Source organism: Harpegnathos saltator, unplaced genomic scaffold (assembly GCF_003227715.2).
Source record: "Harpegnathos saltator strain DR-91 unplaced genomic scaffold, Hsal_v8.6 scaffold47, whole genome shotgun sequence".
In the NCBI taxonomy this organism is placed as follows: domain Eukaryota; kingdom Metazoa; phylum Arthropoda; class Insecta; order Hymenoptera; family Formicidae; genus Harpegnathos; species Harpegnathos saltator.
The window spans coordinates 1,204,793-1,221,392 of record NW_020230283.1 but is presented as its reverse complement, the minus strand read 5'-3'; the positions used below and the strand labels follow the sequence as shown (position 1 = coordinate 1,221,392).

General features: G+C 37.9%; 3 protein-coding genes across 10 annotated transcripts; 1 reads left to right on the top strand and 2 right to left on the bottom strand.

Annotated features, from left to right (window-relative positions):
* Positions 1–60: 60 nt before the first annotated feature.
* Mps1 (dual specificity protein kinase monopolar spindle 1) lies at positions 61–6,285 on the bottom strand. 5 transcript variants are annotated; one of them, XM_025302184.1, is made up of 9 exons: positions 6,063–6,285; positions 5,726–5,784; positions 4,001–5,397; positions 3,080–3,303; positions 2,466–3,000; positions 2,153–2,313; positions 1,849–2,060; positions 1,244–1,624; positions 593–622 (listed from the first exon to the last, which is right to left on the bottom strand). In XM_025302184.1, exons 3-9 carry the CDS (start codon positions 5,395–5,397, stop codon positions 593–595), a joined length of 2,940 nt encoding a protein of 979 aa, XP_025157969.1. In that variant the 5' UTR covers positions 5,726–5,784; positions 6,063–6,285. The 5 variants fall into 5 exon arrangements, with proteins under 5 accessions (XP_011135843.2, XP_025157969.1, XP_025157968.1 ...); XM_011137541.3 differs by lacking the exon at positions 6,063–6,285 and having other exon boundaries at positions 61–622; positions 5,751–6,012; XM_025302183.1 differs by lacking the exon at positions 5,726–5,784.
* Positions 6,286–7,385: 1,100 nt separating this feature from the next.
* CkIIbeta (casein kinase II subunit beta) lies at positions 7,386–10,960 on the bottom strand. 3 transcript variants are annotated; one of them, XM_011137546.2, is made up of 5 exons: positions 10,867–10,960; positions 10,150–10,225; positions 9,351–9,453; positions 8,845–9,226; positions 7,386–8,403 (listed from the first exon to the last, which is right to left on the bottom strand). In XM_011137546.2, exons 1-5 carry the CDS (start codon positions 10,944–10,946, stop codon positions 8,295–8,297), a joined length of 750 nt encoding a protein of 249 aa, XP_011135848.1. In that variant the 5' UTR covers positions 10,947–10,960; the 3' UTR covers positions 7,386–8,294. The 3 variants fall into 3 exon arrangements, with proteins under 3 accessions (XP_011135848.1, XP_011135849.1, XP_011135851.1); XM_011137547.3 differs by lacking the exon at positions 10,867–10,960 and adding an exon at positions 10,716–10,855; XM_011137549.3 differs by lacking the exon at positions 10,867–10,960 and adding an exon at positions 10,379–10,709.
* A 2,067-nt stretch (positions 10,961–13,027) lies between these two features.
* Positions 13,028–16,050, top strand: Idh (isocitrate dehydrogenase [NADP] cytoplasmic). Of its 2 annotated transcripts, none has more exons than XM_011137551.3 (3): positions 13,028–13,120; positions 13,468–13,668; positions 14,180–16,050. In XM_011137551.3, exons 1-3 carry the CDS (start codon positions 13,118–13,120, stop codon positions 15,401–15,403), a joined length of 1,428 nt encoding a protein of 475 aa, XP_011135853.1. In that variant the 5' UTR covers positions 13,028–13,117; the 3' UTR covers positions 15,404–16,050. The 2 variants fall into 2 exon arrangements, with proteins under 2 accessions (XP_011135853.1, XP_011135854.1); XM_011137552.3 differs by lacking the exon at positions 13,028–13,120 and adding an exon at positions 13,239–13,436 and having other exon boundaries at positions 13,540–13,668.
* Positions 16,051–16,600: the final 550 nt, after the last annotated feature.

Sequence of the window (16,600 nt, the reverse complement as noted above, 5' to 3'; positions counted from 1 at the left end):
CGCTCGGTAGCCGAAACGGGAAACTTAGTCCGAATTATAGAATACGGAATTTCGCAAAATAATATCGCTGGAGACGCCGGTTATCGTTATAGTGTTAGCCGTCGCAAAAGTGTAGCAGATGTATTTATATGCGCGAATATCAGATAATAAAAAAGAAAAAGATCGAGAAGAAATTATTTTAATTTAATAGATAGTCTTATAAAATTTTACTTTCATAATGCAATTGTTATTGATATACACGAAGCTTCGTGTTCGCGCGACATAGGTAAGCATAATTCTATTGCAATTTTATTTATGAACACTATTCTGACCTTAGATTTCTTTACCATCTATCTACCATACTATCTATCTTTTCTCTCTCTCTCTCTCTCTCTCTCTCTCTCTCTCTCTCTCTCTCTCTCTCTTTCCTTTTTCTACACGCGTATATCTATACTATATATATATATCTATGTTATTTTCACCATCAGCTTCCTTAACATGTGTCATCAAATATTCTATATATTTGCGCCTCGCTGCAAATTGTCTCTTGTATGTATATACAAATACTTTTATGTACACCAGTATAAATGTATAAGTTATTATTTCCATAATATTATGTATGATGTCGCTTTGTGTCCAGTATCTGAGAAAAGAAATAATAAAACGGATTATTAATTTTCATTCAATTAGGTTTGTATGTTGAATCGACGTGAACAATTAAAATTCCACTCATTCGTGCGACTGCACTCACTCGTTTCTGTATGCAGTTCTTGTGGGAAGAATCTCGAAAGTGAGAATTGAAAGATAAACGACCTCTGTGTTTAATATTTTAACTATGGAATTAACGTATTATCTCATATAAAAACAGTCCTTTAAATTCTATATACACACACACAGAATATCGTTTTTCTGACCAGAATTATTTGAAGATTAAATATAAAAATTAACGGTCGATCGCTTAGTATTTAACTTTACCTCAATTTTAACTTATATTGACCTATTTTGTTTCAAACAATGAAAGTCGTTTTCTCTTCATTTATAAATATTAGAGGTATCTCATTTTTTCTTTATAATCTTTTACATAGTTTCTCATATATTCGGTTTTAAATCCTCACTCTGCTGAAGTCGCGAATTTCTCTCTCTCTCTCTCTCTCTCTCTCTCTCTCTCTCTCTCTCTCTCTCTCTCTCTCTCTCTCTCTCTCTCTCTCTCTCTCTCCATACTTTTTTTAAATAGTCTTTGAATTGATAATCAAAAAGCACCCACCTGAATCAAGTGCCGCCACTCTTCCTCGTTCAGAGTATGTCTTATTTTTATGAGGATATTCGCCGGGATGTCGGGCACCATCGCTGCGACATTCTGCTTGGTGGGTACGTATTGCACCTGCAACAATTGCGACACCGTAGGTCTCGCCTTCGGGTCATGCTGAAGACACTTTCGCATGACGTCGATCAAGACGGGCGGTGCGCGCTCACAATCCTGGAACTCGTTCGAGAACGTCGCAGCCGGGAACGAGATGTTTGGCTTCGGGTTGGTTATGGCGTTCACTTTTGCCCATTGGGAACGTATATGGTGGAAAGGTGTATGACCGTACACCAGACTGTACAAGATGCATCCCAATGACCAAACGTCCGACTTGAAGCTTATCTGTTGAGGGAAAAAACAGAAGACTCGTTATTTCCCTACTTGCTGCTAAACCTATGAATCCTCTATCCATCCTTTGACTTGTTAATTTTCCAGAACAATTTTCTCCAACAACTTTCGAATTTATAGTCACACACTCAAAATATTTCTCTAATTAACATTCACAGAAATCAAAGTATTTATTTATTGATCGAGTTAACGTTGCGGTCGCCTTACTCTCGTCTCACCTTGTACTTAACGTTTTGAGTGGGCGAGTCCGCGCTCCCGCCAATGTCCATCAGGGCTTCCGGGCTAATGTAATTTAATGTGCCGATTGGATTATTCTTCAAGACGGACGTCATGTCCGAATTTATATTAGAGGCAATACCGAAATCTATCAGCTTGAGTCGACCTCGTACCAATAAGAAATTCGCTGGTTTCAAGTCCGAATGTATGACTCCTAAGCGCAAAGAACACATGTATTATATGCATTTGCTGAAGAACAAGCATGCGCGATCGTTTAATATGGAGTGCATGTTACAGTAGATTTACCGTTATTGTGTATGTGTTTTACAGCGGTGAGCATTTCGGTCCAGTAATACAGAATCATCGTGAGAGGAATCTGCTTCTCCTGGGACATGGATTTCAGGAGCCGACTGAGATCGGTATCACCCATCTCCATCACTACGTGAACCATAGACTCTCTGATCTGGCTAAAGTGACGAATTAACGAATTCATTTAGTTCTGGTCAGCAGTATTCGTTGATACAAAGTAATGATGACTATTAGTATGAGTGATGTATGACTGATTTTCGCGACAAGCTATCACCTCGGATATTCTTATTAAAACTCCAGCTATACTCACTAGTCGAACATTCTAACGACGCAGGGCGCCTGTAACTTATGCAGCAAGGAGATCTCGTCCAAGCAGCCCTGTGCAGACTCCTTATCCATTTTATTCAAGTTCACGCACTTGATAGCGCGCAACTCGCCGCAGGACAAATCCTGCACCCGCAACACCTCGCCGCTCATCCCTTGGCCCAAGGAGCCTAAGATTAAATATTCCCTGTCCTTCACGAACAGCGTCTTACGTTGACGTTGCTGTGGAATATTCGACGGCACAGAGAACTGCACGTTCCCTACTTTGTCCACGATCTGCCGCGATCCCTCGCGCTGCCTTAGATGATCCTGCGAGTCTCTGCACTCTGTATTCGGGACGACGTTGTCTTCGATGTTGTACTTACATGCAGGTTCTTGCACCACTTTCAAGCCCATGCTAGAACCGATGATCACTTGGTTGCTTTCTTGCATGATTTTCCTATCGTTTCCCAGCAGAGCTTCCGGTAAATTGGGCTGTTTGTTTTCCTTCGTTTCCTCGACGAGGTTGGTCGACTTTAAATCTGAACGCAGCAGACGATTTCATTGGACCGAGACCAATGAATGAGTATGTGACACAATTTCATGTGTTGTATTACTTACCTTTATCATAATTCACTTCTCTCTGCGTTAACTTCACTTCCGACAGTCCTACCGTCTTCTTGCTTCTATCATCTTGTTGTACTTCAGATGTAACGCGCTTGGTCTCAGAAAGTTTCTGTAATATGAGCGGCCTCACTTCCAGAGGATACGTCGAGGAATCGCTGTGCGTCAGTTTGGCGTCTGTTAAAGGTCGCCTTGCACTTTTCATGTCTGGTCCGAAGCATCTGTAACAAAATGCAATTCAGTTTCATCATTTTAATTGGATTATAAAGATTATATCAAACTTTCGAAATATATTATATTTATGAAAACAAAGAACAAGCTGATAATCAGAATTCGATAAATTAATACATATTTTTTTTACTTTAGTTTAACATTAAGAACTTAATTAAATTAAAAATGACTTAAACGAAAACTCAACTAAAAACTAACTCAATTAAAAGTTAAAATTAAATCAGCTTCTTAAAGTTAAAATCTATTTATCAAAGCAATATTTGTTTTTCTTTTTACATAATTCACTTTTTTTTTACATAATTCACTTTTTAATTATATGTTGAACTTATGTGAGATAATTAAATCTTTTACTTATAGAATAATCTTATAGAAAATATTGACTGTTTTATACTCAGGATTTCATTCTAAAAAAAGAACACTATTGAAAAAAAAAATATTCTGCTGATATTATTTTCGATTTTCCTTTTTCTATCTTGTATATAGTCTGCAATGATTTTAATATTAATGAACTATTTTAACTTATATAAAAAAGTTAAAAAATCAACATTAATGCATTTGGAAATAATTAGTTTGTTAAAAGTTAACATTTTAACTCGACTTTTAACTAATTAACTAATAATTTCCCAATCCTGTTAATAACTTCAATCGAACTGTAAGCAATATCGAAGAAAAAACAAAGGCTATAACCTGGACGATTCTCCTCTCCCTATGACCGGCGCATAAACTGTATTCTTCGATGTTTGCAAACAGTCCTTCGTTGAATGGCTTTTACCATCCATCGGCGTGTGTCTCGTATTGTGACACGTATTGTGACACCAGCTGGATAATATTGTGGACGGAGTCTGAATGTGACCTTTGCTGAGATCGCTGGACAGCTTGTTCTGCGGGGTGCGGAACAACTGCTTATGTGACGTGCATGGATTCGGATGCATTGTGCCGTGCATGTGCTTCATCGGGGTCTCCACGATCAAGCGATTCGAGGAGGAAAATGTTTTGCCCATGTCATTCAACGATGGCGTACTGAAGTCGACACGCTTACTCTCCGAGGCTGCATATTTCTCGTTCCCTTCGTATTTCGCAACGTTGTATTGCGAACTGTACTTGGCGGTAGAATGAGTCGAATTCGCAGATGTGTTCTGCGACATGCTGACGGATTCCGGTTCAACATTCGAGATTATGCGATGATACTCCTCCTCACGATTCTTACTGCACTGCTCAATACTTGCCAAGTTCTGCATACCTTTGTGCCATTTGTCTTCTTTGTTTAAGTTTAATAAAAAACTATCGCTGGTCCCTAACAGCCTTTTGTTCTCTGGTAACATGTTGTACATGTGCTCTTCTTTCCTTCTGCTTAATAGATTCGACATGTGAGCATTTTCGTGAAGCAACTGATAACCATTGTCTGTTGACTGCAGACTTCTATTCGCATCGGCCTTTGTGTTGTAATCCCCTTTGTAGAATAGTAGTGATGAAGAAGGTAAAGCTACATTTGTTGGACATTCATGAATAGAGTCATCTTGGTGGTTCTTTGAAACAGCTTTATCATCATTACAGCCTTGTGTTTCCTCTTCATTCTTACTTGTGTAAATCTCTAACTTATTTAATCTTTCAAGCGAAAGACAGTTTTCAACATTTACATTGCTAACTTTATCTTCCTCTTTGTTACTTATTGTACAGCTTAACTCATCTACAATGTGGGAAATATTACATGCAACTTTGTGGCTTTCTTCTGAGATGTGCATAGAAAACTTGTTTTCATTCTGTGTATCAATGTTCAAAGAGTTAACTTCTTCAGATAGAGATTGTTGTACATTTTCAATAGATTCATTTTGTGGCAATGGCTGTGGATCATCATCCGATTCGTCTTCAGACTCCTGAGGTTCCCTTTTACTGTTGTTATCATCATCATCATCATCATCATCATCATCATCATCATCATCATCATCATCACTTTCACAAAAATGTTCAAGTGCCTTGAGACGTATCGGCTGAAACTTTGGCCGTGTAACGCTCTGTTGGTCTATACTATCAGAAATGGACTTATTGCCCACAGATCTTGCTGTAGGATCTGACATCATCTCCATCTGATCAACATAAATTTATATAAGTTATTTATATAAATATAAGTATATTTATATAAATATATTTATATAAATATAAGTAATATAAGTTATATTTATAAAAGTTAATATAAAATATTCCAATTATCCATTTACAATTATATAGATACAGTATGCATATTTAAAAGCTACAGACAAAAATTAATATAAACTTTATGTTCTACTATGTTGTGTGATATTTGAAAGAATTAATGAAACTTTTTCCAACAAACTTATACACAAACTTTCTGTAACTTTTTATGTAACTAGTTGCAGCACTGGACTATATTGAGAAGTTCCATAAATACAAAACCTGATGCTTGACACAAGAATATTACACAAACAAGGAATCTGTGTTTATCATCCAGGAAGCTGCAACACATAGAATAGAAGATGTGATTTCTCACAGATCACTTGTGGTTCTGTCTCTCTCTCTCTCTCTCTCTCTCTTTCTCTTTCCCTTGCTTTTTCTGTACAGGCTACCCAAATGGATCTTCAATCGATTGAGGATTTTCAAAGGTAAACATTCAGCTAAAGAAATATTCGAAAGAAGGTAGTTGAAATTGCACTAGACGTTCATCGACACAGTCTATTTCAGTCTCGCCGCTTCCGAGCACACGATGAACTATAAAAATGATTTAAAAGTACACCTTCACCACCATCAAGGCGACATCCTCAATCGCACATTTGTCAAACCAAGTGGTCCGTGTTAATATCCCGTTCAATAATTTATCGGCCAGCCACGAATGTTACACTATATACGAGCATCACGAACCCGTCCATGAGTAGCGTGTGTGTGGCGTGTAAAGATGTTTATTTATATATTCATATATTTATGACAGTCACTTCAACCACCGACTCGACGCTTTATGCCCACTTTTGTGCACTTTTGAACTTGAATGTGTTCACGGGTCTACCGGTTTTTGTGTTACGTCACGTCGTTTGAATTCATAAGCGTAACGTTCATTGGTCGGAAATTAAAAACAGTTCTTCAAGTTGCCGTAGCACGGCGCGCAATGACAAGAGAACATCTTGATGTCATATTAGCGGGATATTTGAATATAAAATTGTTCGCGATTTATAATAGTTTACATGAAACTATTTTCTTTATAAATTTCAGCAACTCAGGTTTTCTTTAAACAAGGTCTGATAACAGACGGCTAGTTAATATTGTAAATTGTTAACTTAATCAAATCTATACAAAGATAAACGTATGTGATCTTCAAGTTTATTTGGAAGATCTATTTTACTACACTTACACTAACTGTTTAATATACATACTAAGTAATAATTTCCTATTAAATCAAATTAAATATTGACAGTATAAGCATACAAACAACGATGTACTAAATTGATACAATATGCATAAAAAAATATATCGTACCAATTAAATACACCAGCATTTACACACATTGCCAAAATTAAAATAATTTAATATGGAGTCATTAGTTAATACATGTATTAAACGATCAGTGTAAATTAGACCTCAACGGTATATAAAAATACTTCATATGTATATTTTTTAATATCAATAATAATCGACAATGTCAAATAATATTAATCTATCACCTCTGTCTTCTCTAAAAAATTAATATTTATAAATTAAAAACATAAACACACAAAACAGACGGAGTCATTAATTTATCAATTATTAAATGCATTTATTGAACTTATATATACTCGAATATATAAACTAATTAAATTATTAAATTACATATTTATATAAGTTCACCTTAAACAGGTTTCAATTGCTGGTATTGATAATAACACATCTAAATTAGACATATTATAAAATAACAAGATTTTTTTTTTAATATGAATTCATCCAAATTTTGGAATTCCAAATGTAATTAATTAGACAATTCGGTATCGCAAGAGCAGTTATATTGAATATGTAAGAAAACAGGAAAATTTGCCACAACTTTCCCTCCGTTACTGGAAATAATATACACAGGAAATTTCCGTTTACATGATTTCTTCAATATCACCGCCCTTAAATATCTCAAAAACCGTGGTACAAACCAAAATGCTTTTTCCTCCTTCTTTTTGTTTCACCAGGAAACACCGTTATCTTCATTTTTGAAAATTATACCGTGTTTCTTAAAATCAGTAGTTTCGTACAAGTAAATTACATACGCACTGTCTACAATTGTATATTAACAAATCGCTTCTGTCACAGTTCGCGCGTGAATTACTCGATGATTAAATTAAATTATAATTCTTAACAGTGTTATCCACCTCTCTATACATCATTTGTCGTCTTGAAAAAAATCGGTGTAAAACCGGCGCTACTAGCTCCTCGATTTGCTCACAATATTCGCTTCTGCACATTTAGGAACTACTTGGCAGCGATTAACGGTGACGCGAGCGACTCGTACAAAACAGCTGCGTGTCCTATTTATAATATCGTCTTCTTTTCCTCACTTATGATCTAGGAATTATCCTAAGCGTATTCTCATATCCTCCTTTCTCTTTTATCTCATGATGAATAAAATACGAAGTCTTGATATAAACATGTCGGATCTCAAATGAGAACAAAGATTGTTATAATTTGAATTAACACAATAATTCACTCCTCCTCCTCTTTTCTCTCTCTCTTTCTCTCTCTCCCTCTCCTTTTATTAATATTTTGTACAATCTGAAGTTCAGAAGTTACAATTGCAAAACGGTTAGATTACGAACGAATAGAGAGAGCCACGACGAAAAGAGTGACATTTTTGCTCGAAGGCGTGTTGAAGAGAAAAGAGTTAGAGATAAAGAGAGAGAAAGAAAGAGAGAAACAGAGATATAAAAAATAATATTTTATTTTTAGTCTTAAGGACGAAATTAGGAATTGCAATATGTGTATAGAAGGAAGTATTCTAAGCTATGCCAAAGTGTCCTTAACGTTTCCCATTATTGTAGTTGAGAGCTCGTAAAGGTGCTTTAAACGTAGACGCAGACTGCTGTTGGATTTGATATGCTAGAGGATGAATTTTAAAACCGTATAATCTGAAAATGAAAATTCGTCTTTTAATTTCATTTCCATAATTTAGATATATGTGCAAAAGTAACTTAAACCAACCAAGTTTTACAGTTATGTAGGATATCTCTTTGTGCTTTATATTTAAAAGTAGTCACTCGAAGGAAGATGTTTTTATCATGCTTATATTTGGATGAATCTTTTATTAAATGTTACCTAAGATTCAACATCACTCAATGTATGTATCGTCATGCTAAATGCAGTGAATTGTGTCATAAAATTTCTTATTCAATTTTAATTAGATAACACCTAGAAATCTCCAAAATCAAGTCGTGTGTAAATAAAAATATTGCAGAATTCAGCTTAATTTTCTTGGTGAGTGATTGTTGTATTTTATCCTCCATTGCCTTCTGGCTCCCTTATCTTAATACCTCTTACGTTTTGATCGACGTGAAACACCCAATACTTGCCTGGGTATAAATTGATTTTGTGCACGTTTCGGTCTATATTCAGGATGAACCATGAATAACATGTGTGGAAATCCTGTCCCAAAATATGCTCCATCGGTATGATGATGTCTTGAGCTTTTCGGTGTGTAAACATCCATGCATTTGGGACAGTAGCTTTTAACCATTGCCTCTCCAGGAACATCACTAAGACCTAGCGGCAACATTGGTTGGGATTCACAGTAAACACGTGGGCAATGACCAAAATCACCCGCTTGATATTTCTCAATCATCTGAGCGATGCCACGATTAGTAAGTATATAGCGCGCGTGAATAAGACCATACAGCATTTCTGCAGCTTGTTCAATCAGGTCAGACTGATTTGGATTGTCATCCAGATCATCATCTAGTAAACAAAGGTGAAAGATCAGTTTAAATAATTTCCTATCTTAGAAAGAATAATCCAAAAGATTTTACAAGCAATATACTTAATAATAATTAGATCTTTATTGCCATTGGAGGCTACTTACCTGGCTCAAGATCAAGAATCATGTCTAATGCTTGACGGTAATGTGGTACTTGTTCATTTAATCCTGTTAAATTAAACTTGTCTTGAATATAATCCTCGTCCACCTGGATATATAACAGCAAACAAATTAACAATGTTCATATATTCAAACAATGATAACAAGATCGTAAATATTTATCAAACATAACATAAAACATAACTGTTATTAATTATGTTGCGCTACAAAATAAGATAGGAATCAAGTTAAGAAATTTGAAAATTCCAGAGCATCTTATTAGGTGAAAAACAAGTAGTTTTCCACTTCAGAAGAAAGAAATACATATGTCACAATATCACATACAGAGACAAATTTTCCTTAATTGTTATTCTTATCTCATTGCTTTAATGTCATTTCAATTTCATAAATGCTTGAAGCGAAGATTTCATTATAAATTTCGACGGAAGTGTACTTGTTTAACATTTCTCGATGCATAGAAAAAGATTCACATAATTAAGACAGTCAATACTGCACAAAAACACAGATTAGCAAATAATCAAGAATGTTCTTCTCGAGGTTAGGAAACAGCACGTACTTCCGTATGAGATATGAGATGTATTATCTACTCTGAATACCCATCGTTCCCAGCGTTCTAATACGTTAAATGTTTCTCTGAACTTTGAGTGTACAGATATATATATATATATATATATATATATATATATATATATATATATATATATATATAGTATATACGAATGCTTGAAAAACGTATCACCAGAGTAACGCGAATAGGCTAGTAATATATCCTGACTGCACTCACCTCGCAAAAGAACTCATTCCCACGCAGACCGCAGAACCACGAAATCCAGGATACCTCCTCGGAGCTGCTCATCTTTCTGCGGCAGAAGAAACCACGAGAGGAATCCCGTTAGTACTGTGGCCACGCTAAATTAGCAGCGGATGAGAGCTAGGCGTCGGCGAGTGTAGGTGCGATACTGCCGTGGCGAAAGTTTCGCGTGCTCTCTCGCTCATATAAAGTAGCAACGTACGGGAAAAACGTGTCGTCGACACGAACTCAACGCTCACACGTCGAACGGAATGAGCAGTTGGTTGGTTGGTTGGTTGGTTGATTGGTTGGTTGGTTGGTTGGTTGGTTGGTTGGTTGGTTGCTTGCTTGCTTGGTTAGTTGGTTGCTTGGTTGGTTAGAGTTAGAGCACGAATTCCGCAGCAAGAGAAGATCGAGGTGAGGAGAGGGGGGAGAGAAACGAAGGGGTAGGAGCAACGGTCGCCTGACTGGGGTAGCGCGGGGGTGTGCTCGAATGGAGCTCGTTTTACTAGGCAAGATGCCCGACAAGTTACGGCCCGTTCCGGCGCGTTCACACCTACGTTTCCGTGGTCATCGCTGCTTCGTCAGCTGTTTTGCGAGCACGACGTACAGTCCGACGCGGCTAGGAAGCGCATCGCTCGTGCGAATTGCCGACGCGGGGCCCGGTGGCTCGGTGAAAAACCCAAAAATAAACAGCACCTCGCGGCTTACCTTTTCGTGCTTTGATTAGCCACGCTTGCTGTAATTTCACGGGCACAGAGGGCGTAGTGGAAGACCGCGGTTCGACTCATTATGAGTGACCGCCTTGCGGCTGTTAAAATTCAAATCGAATATGGCGACGGCGTTTGATAACAATCACCAGCAGAGTCCGCCAGTGTTCCCGTTTGCCGGAAAGTTCTGTCGTGTGAAACTTGTGAAAAATCCTGTGAAAATCGAGGTGATATTTACTACCGAATGTCTCAGCTTTTCTTTCTTTTTTAATGTAAAGGCGTCACTCTTTCCTCGTTCCTCAAAAGTTGATCGCCCTTCAAGTTCGTTTGGTTAGACGTTTTGTTTGTATATACGGCTTCGACACGAGGTTAATGGCTTCTACACACAGGACGCGGCAACGCGGCAACGCGTTGACCAATCACAGTCTTCCTTTTCCAGAGATATGAGTTATATAACTGTAAAAGAAAGACTGTGATTGGTCAACGCGTTGACGCGTTGCCACGCTGCCGCGTCTGTGTGTAGAAGCCATAACATACACCAATCAGCGAATAAAGTTTGCTTCGCTACGTTCAAATCTCAAATTGGTCTTCCAGCGACACCAATCAACAAACAACTGGAAATAACTACCTTCACGCGCGCGATTTGAAGCTCAGGATTTCCATTCTATTGTTGTTTATCTGGCGTGTGTAGAGGAATTGAGCTAATTTCGAGTGAGGAATAAGAAAATCGTAAATTTTCCTGCATCACACGTGTGGTTAGTTGTCATATATATTCTGTTTCATTTTAATTTGTTGCATCAACGTGCACCAGTTCAGGAAGTCTTTTGAAGAAGAACATACTATTTGTCTTCTATCTTTATCCTTGAAGTAAAATGGTTAATTGACCTATATGTTTCACATTATAAATATAAGGTTACTTATTATCATCGTAGCTTAATAATTATCGCCTCTGATTATTATATTTTTCTGAATTTACCAATAATTTAAACATATACTCCGTTTATTATTCAAATAATAATTATTAAGTGTTGGCTTCTGTTGAGTGCAGCCATAAATTTATGTCCAATAAGAAGATTCATTATTTCATCACTTCATTTGTTCAGTAAGATTTAGAGTTCGTCTTATAAAATGAGTCAATCAAAATAATATCTTTGTTAGAAACTATTTATAATGTATTGTATAAACTTATCATCTATTGAAGTCATGATCTGACCTTGAAAAACAACAAGTCACTTAACCAATGTTTATTTAAGTGTGAAAACATTGCAGAATAGTGGTGTGGCAACTTGAAAAGATATATGGCTTCAATTCCACATATTCTGACAAGATTCAAATTCTGATACGAAAACTAATGAATTATAAACTTCATAATTGCGTAAGTATGTTTATTTATATTTTTATTCATAATCATAAAAATTTCGAATTAAAATTATAAACATGCATCTCTTGAAGATCGCTCAATATCACGATCAATTTTGGCGCAAACAATTTTCCCCTTATCTTCGTCTAAATTCCGATAATATCGCAGCACATCGATCAAAGTTCTAACGAACTGTATACGAACGCGCGTTAATTGAGTTCTTTTTGAGTGCAAGCCAGTGTAGATGAGTGCGACATCTTCGGGTATTCCACTGTATTATTCGCACGTGCTAATATTACGGCTAAACTTTCAGCATCGGTCGTATTTATTTATACTTGTGATATAATACATGCGAATGATACATGAGCGGTAAGACCGGCCACTTTTACGCAATTAATACCATAATCATGCATGCGTGTCGTATTACCGCCGTAATTACCGGAAGTAATCACGGCAGTTAAAAACATATGTTCGGCCTCGAAATGATGGCCCCCGGAAAGACACACGTCGGTAATCTAGAGATGACACATCTAGAGATCATCTAGAGATATGCTCATTTACACCTTTCTGCACTTGAAAAGGACTCAATTAACGCTCTGCACTGTACAAGATAACGTGAGACTCCATCTCCGAGATAACGCAAGTCGATTACGCAAGTTGAAATCTTTCGATTGAATTCATTCGAAGCTACGACACAACGTCACATTGATGTGTTGCGTGGATATGTATGTATGGATGTGGAATAAAAAATTATATATATATATATATATGTATACATGTATATATCTCAACAACGAACAGTACAATTGCTATTATAGCGATCGACAGGCAAATTGACACGCGCGTCGAGTGGTAAGAGTAAGATAAGAGGATCGGTAAAGAACTCGGAAGAATGGTAAGAGAATATAGTAAATACGTTCTTTGCAGCTGCACTTCCTGCACCTCCGATATTCTTTCTCTTTCAGTCCCCTTTCGTCCTTTTTCTTCAGTTGCGTTCCGCACTATCCACTGCCAGTACTAAAATCTATAGTTCATGTCACGTATACTCTAGATCCAGTATTGGTGGTGAATATTGGAACTATAGCAACTATAGCAACTATAGCATTCCTTGCCCTTTCCAACGCCCTAATATGCATCCATTCCCTTTCAGGTGCAAAAAAATAACATAGTGCAGCTAGACAAACCATCAATGAGTTGTGACGGAATGTAAGGTGGGTGATACTATATATATATATATTTAAGGCTGCCATGTTTACGCCCCACCGTGTATTACGACCGTGCGCACATTTGATAAGGAACGCGCGCTCGTTGCAGTCGACGAGTAACGGTATCACGTCATCACGATCATCGTCGCTCGCGCAACAGTTCCATCCTCGGCATCCATTGATAGAATCACTTGCGAAGACCCTCGGTGCCTCATTTGCGACAATGGCGAAGATAAAGGTGAGTTGCTGTTATCTGAAAAATAACGTGTCAATCAAGAATGGGTAATACCCTGGTAAAGTTAATTTTCACACTCCTACAGATATGAAAAGGTATATTTTATTGCAAATCGCAAATATTATACAATACTATAAATCACTTCCATGGTTTAATTATAGTATTGAAATCTGATGTCGAGGTGACACTGATTTTAATTGGTTTTAATTTTTTTGTCATGAAATGGCATACTATATATGTTGGATATAAAAATGAAAGTCAGTTGTAGTAGGGTCAAATTCCAATGTCTCAGGCATAGGAACTCTTAAGTTTCTTCAGGTAGGAAAGGAACATATTTGTTGTATGAATGTATCTTCTAAAGATTTTCATTGTGTTTGTTAATAGAATTTGAATTGAAAAAGGATTCTTGAAAAAACTATCTTGAATAATTTTGCCCCTAGGATAGAAGTAAAATAAAAAAAATTGCCTTTTAAAACCCAAAGACTTTCTAAATGTTCTTATGTAACTCTTTCAGGCAGGACCGGTTGTTGACATCCTTGGAGATGAAATGACCCGCATCATATGGGACGCAATCAAGCAGAAGCTCATTTTGCCTTACTTAGACATAGAACTGCATACTTACGACTTAGGCATAGAGAATCGCGATGCTACGGACGACAAGGTGACTGTAGAGTGCGCGGAAGCGATCAAACGCTACAACGTCGGCATCAAGTGCGCTACCATCACGCCCGACGAGAAGCGCGTGGAGGAATTCAAGTTGAAACAAATGTGGAAGAGCCCTAACGGTACCATCCGTAATATTCTGGGTGGTACAGTGTTCCGTGAAGCGATCATCTGCAAGAACATTCCGCGTCTGGTGACCTGTTGGAACGAGCCCATCATCATTGGCAGACATGCTCATGCTGATCAATATAAGGCTACGGATTTTATCGTGCCAGGTCCTGGCAAGCTGGAGATTACTTGGACCGGCGCGTCTGGCGAGAAAATTCAGCATACGGTTCATGACTTCAAGGGCCCAGGTATCGCCCAGGCTCAATATAACACCGACGAGAGCATTCGCGCGTTCGCTCATAGCTCGTTCAAGTACGCGCTCTCGCGTAACTACCCGCTTTACTTGTCGACGAAGAATACGATTCTGAAGAAATACGATGGCCGCTTCAAGGACATCTTCCAAGAGATCTACGACAAGGAATACAAGTCGCAGTTTGAGGCGCGCAAAGTGTGGTACGAGCATCGGCTGATCGACGACATGGTGGCGTACGCGATGAAGTCGAATGGCGGCTTCGTATGGTCGTGCAAGAACTACGACGGTGACGTACAGTCAGACTCAGTGGCGCAGGGCTACGGCTCTCTGGGTCTCATGACCTCGGTGCTCATATGCCCAGACGGCCGCACGGTGGAAGCTGAGGCCGCTCATGGCACCGTCACCAGGCATTATCGTCAGTATCAGCAGGGTAAAGAGACATCCACCAATCCGATCGCCTCGATCTTTGCGTGGACGCAAGGTTTGCTGCATCGCGCCAAACTCGACAACAACCCCAGCCTGAAGCACTTTGCTGAGACGCTGGAAAAGGTCTGCGTGGACACCATCGAGTCCGGCTTCATGACCAAAGATCTCGCCATATGTATCAAAGGCATGAACAATGTCATCAGGTCGGACTATTTGGAGACATTCGAATTCATGGACAAACTCGCTGATAACTTGAAGAAGCGCATCGACGTGAAGAGCAAAGCATGAACTTGTTAGCCAAGTCCACGTTTATAGAAACAGCGAGAAAATAAGAAACTATAAATTAAGGGGCTTATAGGGGAAAAGGACAGAGATATCGGTGAATGTTATGATAATTTAGATAGTTTATTGCAATTATGCAAGCGTGCATGCATAACATTTGTTGGTTTTATGCTTTACGTTATCATCGTCGCGCTCGATTTACATTCGAAATGTCGGTCGATTTAGCAGCTGCATTTCCACTCGCATTTCGACGACGATGTAAATCGATACCAACGGCGTAAACACCCAAGATAATGAAATATAGAACGATCGGGTTGTCGGCGAAATGATTATCGATGCAAATGAAACTCGCCCATTGTGCTTTGTAATTTCCATGCCGAGAGTCATGCCGGTTCTTGCGCAGCTCGAGTGTAAATCGACACAGCGACACAAACTTGGCATTTTTTAAAGATCATTTCTCAGCATTTATATACGTCGTCGACGTATATAAAAAAAAAGATATATGTATATATATATAAGCGAATATAATAATATATAAGCGAATAAAATAATATAATTATATTACACAGAGAAATTTATTATCACTTTATTATATCGAATAAAGGATTGTACGATGTTGTACATTTTGCAATAAATGTTTTGTACTCACGAAACGCTTCACGCATTAATATAGATAATTAGAATCGCTCGTATGTTGCAAGAGCGAAGCGACTGTGAAATGGAACTTCTTGCAAATCTTCTATCAAACCATGTTCTGTTATTCGCTGTTAATACTTGACATCATTTCTGTTTATCGCGTTAATCGTGGATTAACGTCAATGCTGACAACGAATAACAGCCTGTGAGTGGCCTTAGTATATCGTATTTTTTCGTATCCAGCAAATAACATTATCTCACTCGTGACGCTACGGATATCAAACGCGTGGTCGAATATTTCGTTTATCAGCTTGCTTTTGCGGTTGCTTAATTTCGCGCATGTGGTTATCATTATGAGCGAAGGACACTTACGGAATGTTACGACATCGAGATAGAAATTTTCATCGAAGTTTCGCGAAGTTGGTGCAAACAGCGTGACTTGTCAGCGATTTTTTGTACTGTTGTATGCTTTCTCAAGTCATAAATGATCGTTACTTGCATTATCAGCAAGATTTGTTACGCGATAGCGATTACCGCCATTTGTTCTATATCGAAGTCAATATACTG